General features: G+C 49.3%; 1 protein-coding gene across 1 annotated transcript; it reads left to right on the top strand.

Annotated features, from left to right (window-relative positions):
• Positions 1–287: 287 nt before the first annotated feature.
• Positions 288–9,019, top strand: KRT76 (keratin 76). The gene is made up of 10 exons (XM_064376714.1): positions 288–869; positions 1,951–2,171; positions 3,920–3,980; positions 4,743–4,838; positions 5,355–5,519; positions 5,616–5,741; positions 6,396–6,616; positions 8,020–8,054; positions 8,496–8,624; positions 8,751–9,019. The coding sequence occupies exons 1-10, from the start codon at positions 288–290 to the stop codon at positions 9,017–9,019; spliced, it is 1,905 nt and encodes a 634-aa protein (XP_064232784.1).
• The last annotated feature ends 902 nt before the right edge of the window (positions 9,020–9,921 follow it).

The following is a 9,921-nucleotide window of genomic DNA, read 5'->3' as shown; positions in this document are numbered from 1 at the left end:
GAGGGAGGAGAGCTCCAGCATTTTGTCAACTGAGGCAAGTTTAGGTGATTAAGCTAAGAAAGCAAAGCCACTCTGGCCCAGAGGATTATCTCTGAGGTGTGTCTGGAACCAAGAAGTAACTTAATGCCTACGAGGCAGACCAGACCCAAGATGACTCTCAGCTAATTGCCCGTCTCTCCTTTTGCCAAGCCAAGCTCCCTGGTATATAAAGGCCAGTCTCCTCTGTTGTCCCCATCCCTCTCATCTCTTGCTAAGTGATTACTAGCTTGCCTCCAAGCTCTCTCACTATGAACAGACAAGTCTGCAAGAAATCCTTCAGTGGCGGGAGCCAGGGTTTCTCCGGCCGCTCTGCCATGGTCTCTGGCAGCAGCAGGATGAGCTGTGTAGCCCGCTCTGGGGGAGCTGGCGGAGGGGCCTGTGGCTTCCGGAGCGGAGCAGGCAGCTTTGGCAGTCGCAGCCTCTACAACCTGGGTGGCAACAAGAGCATCTCCATCAGCGTGGCAGCTGGCAGCTCCCGGGCTGGTGGCTTTGGTGGAGGGCGTAGCAGCTGTGGCTTTGGAGGTGGTTATGGAGGTGGCTTTGGGGGCAGCTATGGTGGTGGCTTTGGTGGTGGCAGAGGAGTAGGTAGTGGCTTTGGAGGGGCTGGTGGCTTTGGTGGCCCTGGTGGCTTTGGTGGGCCTGGCACCTTTGGCGGTCCTGGTGGCTTTGGCCCTGGGGGCTTTCCCGGGGGAATTCAGGAAGTGACTGTCAACCAGAGCCTCCTGCAGCCCCTCAATGTGGAGATCGACCCCCAGATTGGGCAAGTCAAGGCCCAGGAACGGGAGCAGATCAAGACCCTCAACAACAAGTTTGCCTCCTTCATCGACAAGGTGAGGGCAAGGCCAAGAGGTGTTGTGGAGGGCTTGGGGTTCCCAGGGGTTGGTGTAGAAAGATGCCACGGGACCTGTGAGACACAGCGCAGGGGTGCCTGACTCTTGTTCTGGTGCTGCCTTGGTCCCTACAGGACAGTGAGACTTTCACTGTCTTTCACTTTGTGGGCCTTGTTTTTCCAGCTGTGAAACGGGGGGAAGAATTCCTGGTCCTGGTTTCCTGCTAGGAATGAGACGAAGGTAAATGAAGTGAGAGTCCAAACATGCTCTTTGCTCTTCGAAGAATGAGGCATTAGTCATGAAATTATTGCAGTTACTTTAATTCCTCCTGAAAAGCAATTGCTTGATAATCCAAACTAGCTGGTCATGAAAACTTGAGTTAGCACAGATCTTGGGTCTGCCTCTAAATGAGGAGTATTGGCAGCTACCTCATCTTGCAAACGATGTTGTGCTTCAGCCAATATTAAACTGAGCTGTCCATGCTGGGGCAGAGAAGGGTGTGCTGGGTCTGTGGGAGACTAAGCCCAGGATCTGAAGTGAATTCTAGGTCAGCTGCAAGCTGAATAACTGAAAGGTCTTCATACGTGAAACTTCTAAAGAAATGTTAGACTGTTTTCACTGCCTTTATGGAGCTGAAAAAAGCTCACATTGAAGAAACAATGACAAATACCTTGATTTGTGCTGACCTCCTTTAGTTGTATTCCGAAGGATCCCTTTAGACCCAGGGTAGTCCTGGATTTGATTCTTAGCTCTGTCACTCAGTGGACTCGTCACTTTGGGAAACTTAAATTCTTTGAGTCTCTGTTTCCTTACCTACAAAATGGGGAATCACAGCAACTCCTTTATAGGTGGTTATGAGGATTAAATGTGATGGAAATACATGAAAATAACAGGTATGGCATAATGACTCAACAAATTCTAACTCTCTGTTTTCTAAATCTTCATCCTTTCCAAATTAAAAAACAGGGGCAATTGCAGACTGAAGAATTGGGTTCCTTCTCCACATTTCCACCATTTGGGATGGGCGGCCCCACATGCCCAACTCAAGAGACTGACTCCTTTTCTCCCTCCCCTGATACAGGTGCGGTTCCTGGAACAGCAGAACAAGGTCCTGGAGACCAAGTGGGAACTGCTCCAGCAGCAGACCACAGGCTCCGGCTCAGGGCCCAGGAGCCTGGAGCCTTGTTTTGAATCCTACATCAGTTTCCTGCGCAAGCAGCTGGATTCACTTCTAGGGGAGAAGGGGAACCTGGAGGGAGAGCTGAAGAACATGCAGGATCTGGTGGAAGACTTCAAAAAGAAGTGAGGGCTCCTCCTGGGGAGTTTCCCCTGCTGGAGAATTAGCAGGGAGGTGTGGTCCTAATTTGGGATTTCAACTGTTCCCAACTGTGCCTTCAGTCAGTACTCTGGGATGGATTTATTGAGTGAAGCATGACCAAGCAGAAGGGGGTGAGAGGGTGGGGGCTGAGACTTCTATATGGCTACGACACAGATTTCAGTCTCCAGGCAGGCCTCCTCCTATTCCAGCTCAGAGGGACAAAAGAGTCCTCCCAGAGTTTAGAGCCTTTTAGGATGGGCAGTCCGCCACACTTGACTGTACATAGGAATCACCTGGGATGCTTGTCAACAATTCGTATTCCTGTATTGCATACCTAGGTGTTCTGAATCATAGGTGTGGGGCAGGTCCCAGGGGTGTGAGTGCTCCCCAACTCCTGGGGGTTCTAGGCAGATGGCCAGGGCTGCGCTTTGTAAAGGCCTCTTTCAGTGTTTCCCGTCCAATCCCCTGTTCTGCGGCTTTGGTTTGCCTCCTCTCCTGTGATCCAAGTTGCAGTCCATACCTGCTGAGGTCTGTGAGGAGCAAACTGGGCCTCTCGAGGTGGGAGGGAGCCCCAAATTTCTCCAGGGTTCAGAATCTACAGGATGGGCACAGCTGCTCTGTGGAGGCCCTATTCCAATTCAGCCGCACACGTGTGGTGGGCACCCACTCTGTGGCAGGCTCTGTGCTGGCTCTGGGAATCCAGTGGCAACTCAGATTCACGTTCCCAAAAGAGGTCCCAGAGGCCTCTTTTCTCCTAGAGGAAAAAAAAGAGGTCCTGCCCAGAAAAGTCTTTTCTCCTAGAATCAGTCCAGTTCCTCAAGCTTTATGAAATCCAAACTCTTGGTATTAGATTTTAGTCCTTAACAGGCAGGAATCCCACAATTTGATGCATTCAGAAGACATGAGTTCATTCTTAACAAGAAGTAACTGTAATGAAGGAAAACAGAAACAGAGAAAACAGAGGCAGAAAAGCCCAATGAGAGCAAACATTTTATTGGGTTTCACATGCGCATATTGCGCTTCACAAAGTCGATCAAAGAGCCCAGGCAAGTAGTCAAGCTCCTTGAAGTCTGCCCTCTCACCATGACTGCCCATACCTCTGCCCGCCACTGGATTTAGAGGGAAGTGGCCCAGGCAGTGCCCTGAGCTCTGGGAGGTCTTTGGATAGGACCAGCTACATAATTTTCAGGGCTCAGTGCAAAATGATAATGCAGGAACCTAGTTACAAAATTATTAAGAATTTCAATCATGCCTGTAATCCCAGTACTTTGGAAGGCTGAGGTGAGAGAATCACTTGAGCCCAGCAGCTGGAGGCCAGCCTGGGCAACAAAGTGAGACCTTGTCTCTACTAAAAATTAAAAAGTTAGCTGGATGTGGTGGTGCATGCCTCTGGTTCCAGCCACTCAGCAGTCTGAGGCAGGAGGATTACCTGAGCCTGAGAGGTTGAGGCCGCAGTGAGCCATGCTTATGCCACTGTATTCCAGCCTGGGTGACAGGGTGAGACCCTGTCTCAGAGAGAAAAAAAAAAAAAAAAAAAGAAAGAGTGTCAAGATGGTGCCAGCATTGAGGTGAATGTGAGGACCCTGAGCCCAGGGTCCCATGTAACTGCACAGTCACATGCCCATGAAGCTGGTCCTGTCTCTGCACTGGTGGGGAGACTGCCTGGAATCCTCATCTTTCTTTTTCACTCCTGAAATGTTGCTGATCAAATGTTTGCCTCTTCCTGTTCCAGGTATGAGGATGAAATCAACAAACGCACTGCGGCAGAGAATGAGTTTGTAGGGCTCAAGAAGGTAGGTGAGCCTGGACCATCTTATCCAGGTTCCCTTTCTGGGAGCTGTCCCCCATGGAGAGAGAGCACAGCCAGCTGTTGTGGGGGACAGTCACCTTATCCTGTGTGTGGGATTGACACTTTTCCTTGCATTTTTGGAAATGAAATGTTTAATGAAAGAAGCTGCTCTAAGTACATCACCATGAGGTGTATTAAAATATTACTGTGACTAATGAGCTGATTAGCATTACGAACTAATAATGAGCACTTTATGTGTAGAATTAATCAAGATTTTCAGCCTACAAATGTACTCCAGATGCTATTAATAACAATCAGCAAATACTTGTAGCATATTTAAACCAGTCATTGTAAAGATGAAGTAGTGAGAATATCCTAATTTCTGTTCAGGAGGGTGGGGTTTCTGGTACTATTCAGCCAAAGTCACATACATATCAGGTAAATGTGATTTTTCTACCTTAAAATCAGATGGCTACTCTGTGCCTTATGGTTTGTATTTTGTTAAAGCATTGGGGTTTGATATGTCGAGCAATTAAAAGGAAGAAAGCCGCTTTGATTTTCCTTATTTTAAGTAGACTTGGGAAGTAGAAAAGGGAAGTAGAAAGTAGAAAAGCAGAAAATTTTAAGTAGAAAAGGGAAGATGAGAAGTCACAATTAGGAGGGGAGCTGGGGGAGGAACAAAGATGAGACATGAGGGCTTAGGAGAGAGCCGCTGGGTGGGAGGGGAACTGAGGGTCATTCTCTGGGTTTCTGACCTCCCCTGCAGGATGTGGATGCAGCTTTCATGAACAAGGTGGAGCTGCAGGCCAAGGTGGACAGCCTGACAGATGAAGTCAGCTTCCTGAGGACCCTCTATGAGATGGTGATTCCTTGGTTTGCCAAGCTCCGGAGCCTTCCTGTCTGCATCTTCCCAAGCATAACTTTAGGGACAGCCAAACAGCACAACACTCACAAAACCAGTAACGGGGCTCGGAACTCAGCTCCACCCCACCTGGGAAATGTTAGCTGAGCTTCCTCAGTCTGCATAGGCCTGGCCCACAAGTCCTCAGGCCATTTTGCTCTGCGTCTTCTCTCTGGCTCCTATACCCGTATCACACCCAGCTTCTTCACAGTACTCCTCCCTGCTGGGGGCCCATGGAAACCTACACAATAGGGCTCGTTGGCTGATACCTTCAGACTGACAGCCCGATTATATTTGCATATTTCCTTTATCCTTGTTTTCTAGCATCCTTTAGGCTGTAGCCAGGCCTGAAGTATGAGCTTCTCTTTCCAACTGATACACTTCTAGCCCCATCCTTGGGGTATCTCCGCTAGTAGAGGATTCCCAGCATCTTTTGGGCCAGGGGATGGTGAGAGTAACTATTCATGTTTCCTAAAGGAGCTGTCCCAGATGCAGAGCCACGTCAGTGACACGTCTGTGGTTCTGTCCATGGACAACAACCGCTGCCTGGACCTGGACAGCATCATTGCCGAGGTCCGTGCCCAGTACGAGGAGATCGCCCAGAGGAGCAAGGCTGAGGCTGAGGCCCTGTACCAGACCAAGGTGGGAACCCTCCCTGTGTCCTTAGATCCTGATGACCTTCATGAAGAATGTGCCAACGCTGTGCAAAAGCCATGTTGATTGGTTTTCCTCTGTCAGCTTGGGGAGCTGCAGACCACAGCTGGCAGGCATGGGGATGACCTGAGGAACACCAAGAGTGAGATCATGGAGCTCAACAGGATGATCCAGAGGCTACGGGCTGAGATTGAAAATGTCAAGAAGCAGGTGGGGCTGGGTTTCACGGAGAGATCCCGGCGGTCTTCTGGGCCCCGGGGAGAAGCAGCACCAGCTCTGCTCCTCTGCCACAGGTCCTCTCTGTCCTTTCATGGTGTCACACGCGGGGATAGCACAGTCTTTGGGAAACTGTTCTCCCAGATATTTCTCTTGGAGGTTGAGCTTCTTGGCATGCTCACTCAAGAAAGATGTTTGCTTATTCCGGTTTGCCTAGCAAATCCTACGACTGCAGTGTTGGACTTAAACACTCAGCTCTCAGCAGGATCTACCTTTAGTGAAGCTGTTTCTCGCAGTTCACATAACCTTGATGGCTGTTCTGTATCATTGGAATGAAGTGATTAGTCAAGAGAGTTTTTAACAGTCTTGCAAAAAAAGATTAGAGACTAACCAGACCACTACTACTTTTAGCAGCATAGGAAAGCAAATCAGTGCTCCCTTTCTTGATGAGCCACAAGTTGATTTCAATGGGCCAAGGATGAATTAACCAATTGCAAAACTGACTTCTTTTCTTGAGCATGTTCCGTTGGGATTTCTAAGAAAAGGAGGAAGGGATGCAGGATGTGGGGGAAGAGATCTACTCCTAGTAAAGATCAAGTGTTTGTTTTCTGGTCATTATGTTAATTGATCTACTTCCTCTTGTTCCAGAATGCCAATCTACAGACGGCAATTGCAGAGGCTGAGCAACATGGAGAGATGGCTCTCAAGGACGCCAACGCCAAGCTCCAAGACTTGCAGGCTGCTCTACAGAAGGCCAAGGATGACCTGGCTCGGCTCCTGCGTGACTACCAGGATCTGATGAACGTCAAGCTGGCCCTGGATGTGGAGATTGCCACCTACCGCAAGCTGCTGGAGGGAGAGGAATGCAGGTGAGGGGCTGTGGGATCACCATTCTCCAGATATGGTTTTAGAGTGACTTTTGATAATGTGGAAAGGGGGCAAGATGATAAGCAGAGAAACACTCAGACAAAGGGCAAGGAGTGTCTTGGATGACAGTCAAGGATTCAAGCCCCACTATTTTAAGTCCATCAAGATCATTCAACTCTCAAATGTATCATGGACATCAATATTATACTACATATCTCTATTGATCTTCATTATGTTCAATGTATTAGGAAGGTTCTCTGGCATTATGACAAGTGGTAGACCAGTGCTGTCCATTGGAAGTTTCTGAGATGATGAAAATGTTCTATTTTTGTGCTGTCTAATACAGTAGCCATTAGCCACTGGAGCACTGGAAATGTGGCTATTGCAACTGAGAAACAGAGTTTTACATTTAATTTAATTTGAATTAACTTAAACAGCATCATGTGGCTACTGGCTACCATATTGGAAAACTCAGTATAGACAAGCCCCACCCATGAAGCTGAATCCATACGGGAGATGGCTGATACATCCATGTTCTTGGAAAATAATACAACATTAAGCAGAAGATAAAGGCTTAGTGAGTGGTTATCAAATGGTAAAGGAGTGTCAAAAATTGAGAGATATTTCTGCAGAGTTCCTGCCCAATACATCATGTGTTCAGAGGGAAGCTACTCCTCTGTCCTCAGGTAGCTCCCAATCTGATGGAGGAAACAGAAGCCAAGTATGAGAAGGAAAGTGAGAGTGAAGATGATGTCAAGTGTACTAGGAGTCATGGGATGAGGAGGGAGTGGTCAACATCAGTGGGCACACATTGGCAAGGTGTGCGGACCCATTCCATATCTTCTCAGATATGTGGACGTGCCTGCTCCATGAACAGGAATACACAGGAAGATGGGCAGTGTAGGTGGGATATTTCAAATCCATCCTGCGTTGAGTGTCAGCCCCTCCCATATTTTCTCCATCCTGAACAACTCCCATCATGTCCGCCATCACTCCAGGAGGGCTCATGATGGAAGCCTTCTTGGAAAGGGAGAATTGGAGATAAAAAAATCCAGGGCTAGGTAGAGAAGAATGGAAAGATATGCTAAGATGGGAAGATGGTCTTAGAAGGGGATGAGAGGTGGGTACAGGTCAATCAAAGCAGAGCTGGGAATCAGATAGTTTTCTTAGAGAAGATAATCTCTAAGGGTTAATGGGAAAAGGGTGGGAAGTCTCAACCCTTGAAGCAGCCCCCTTTTCTGGGGAGGTATGGTCGTGGAAACAGACTCGAAATAGGCTTTCTTCTCACAGGAGCTTGACCCCTAGTGGGACAAATGGGAGAGTGTGGCTCTCAAAGTTGTGAACTCTCAGCTCTTTGGCTATTGACTCATTGCAGAAAGAATTCACATCTCCTCTTCCTTTTCAGGATGTCTGGAGAATGTCAGAGTGCCGTGTGCATTTGTAAGTAGCCCACTCAGAAAACCTTCTCCCTGGGTTGTAAAAAGGGCAACTAGAAACATCCTCACTGACTGACCTTCAGGCAAGAAGGCCTGTTCCATCCCAGGAGGTGAGGCCACCTGACAGCATCCATGATCTTAGGCCATGGCCGCACACTCTACCCCTAGTGTAAGCTGACAACTTCTCAGGCTAAAGCTAAAACCCCTCTGGTTTGGGGAGTGGCCTAGGTTGGAGAACCAGAAATTTCTATGGATACTTCTGGTTCCTGTTCTTGGGGGAAGGCACCAGAGGGCAGGCTCACTCTCACAGTTTGCAAACTGAGGCACTAGAGAAGTTAGCATCTTTCTCTAAGTCACATAGCCAAGCAGGGTAGGGATGTAATACAGTCTTTGGCTTCCAGTGTTCCAGGCCTTTTGACTGAATTGTGTGCCTGTTGTCTTGTAGCAGTGGTCAGCAATGTCACCAGCACAAGTGGCAGCTCTGGCAGTAGCCGTGGAATTTTTGGAGGGGTCAGTGGCAGTGGCAGTGGTGGCTACAGAGGCGGCAGCAGCAGCAGCAGCGGCTATGGAGTCAGTGGCGGCGGCAGCAGTGGCTATGGAGGAGTCAGTGGCGGCAGCAGCAGTGGCTTTGGAGGAGTCAGTGGCGGCAGCAGCAGTGGCTTTGGAGGAGTCAGTGGCGGCAGCAGCAGTGGCTATGGAGGGGTCAGTGGTGGCGGCAGCAGCGGCTATGGAGGGGTCAGCAGTGGCAGCGCTGGGGGCAGGGGCAGCAGTGGGGGCTACCAGAGCAGCAGTAGTGGGAGCAGGCTTGGTGGTGCAGGTAGTATCTCCGGAAGCCACAGTGGAATGGGCTCCAGCTCTGGCAGCGTCCAGACTTCTGGAGGCAGTGGCTACAAGTCTGGTGGTGGAGGCAGCACCAATATCCGCTTCTCCCAGACCACCAGCTCAAGCCAGCATAGCTCCACTAAGTGATCTTCTGTGCCCAGTCTCTATAACCACCTGCTTCCCACTCAACCTGCAATAGCATTTCCCACTGTCTGCTTGGCATCAATAGATGCACATGGTTCAACCACATTTTTCCTCAAATTCCCTGGAGAAGAAGCTGAACTCCTAGTTTTTCCATCCCCGTGACCTTCCCAGGGCCATGGAGGTCCAGTTGCTAGTCTGGCATGATGATGCCCCTGGGAGACTCCCTGCAATGGCCCCTTTATTTGAACAGCAGTCCCTGAGCCCAAGCCAGTTTCCGTCTTTCCAGCCTGGCCTGTTCCCACTCTGGCTCATTTCCCGCTCTTACTGGGAGTTGATGATTTAAAGCCAGTCACCTCAGCACTGTCTGAGGAGGGCAGTGCCATGCGTTCAGTGCTGGAGGGTGCACGGTTAAGATCTCCTGACTGCCAGTTCCCAGGGAGCCCTCCCTCCATCTGGGCTTCAGATCCTGACTCCCTCCTGTCCTCCGATTCCCTGAGCTGTAGATCCTCTGGTGATGAGTATGTTGTACTTTCTTTTCTCAATAAATTGCACTGAATTTCACACTCTGGTGTTTGTCTTTTATTCCAGGAGTCACAGAATAGATCATGACCCAAAAGTGATGAGAAATCAGGTGGGGGTGATGGTCTTCTGGGAATTTAAAAGTGGGTATAAAGGCTACTGAATAGTTTTGGCTTATCCATCTATTTGGTTGGGGTTCCTGTGATAGGTCTGCCCATAAGTATGTCATTTAGGGGGAGACCTTCCCCACTCCCAAGAAAGTCATCCTATCCATCCTCCAGCCTCTGAGCAGGCCTCTGAAATCCAGTCTTGTAAGAAGCGGGTTCTGAAGTTCATCAAGGGAACAGATTCCACTGGGACTTCAGTTCCTTTGTCCCACCACCATC

This window comes from Aotus nancymaae, unplaced genomic scaffold (assembly GCF_030222135.1).
Source record: "Aotus nancymaae isolate 86718 unplaced genomic scaffold, 86718_ANA_hifiasm-v0.15.2.pri h1tg000016l, whole genome shotgun sequence".
Lineage (NCBI taxonomy): Eukaryota > Metazoa > Chordata > Mammalia > Primates > Aotidae > Aotus > Aotus nancymaae.
Note: the sequence above shows the minus strand (reverse complement) of the source record. Positions and strands in the feature narration are given on the sequence as shown.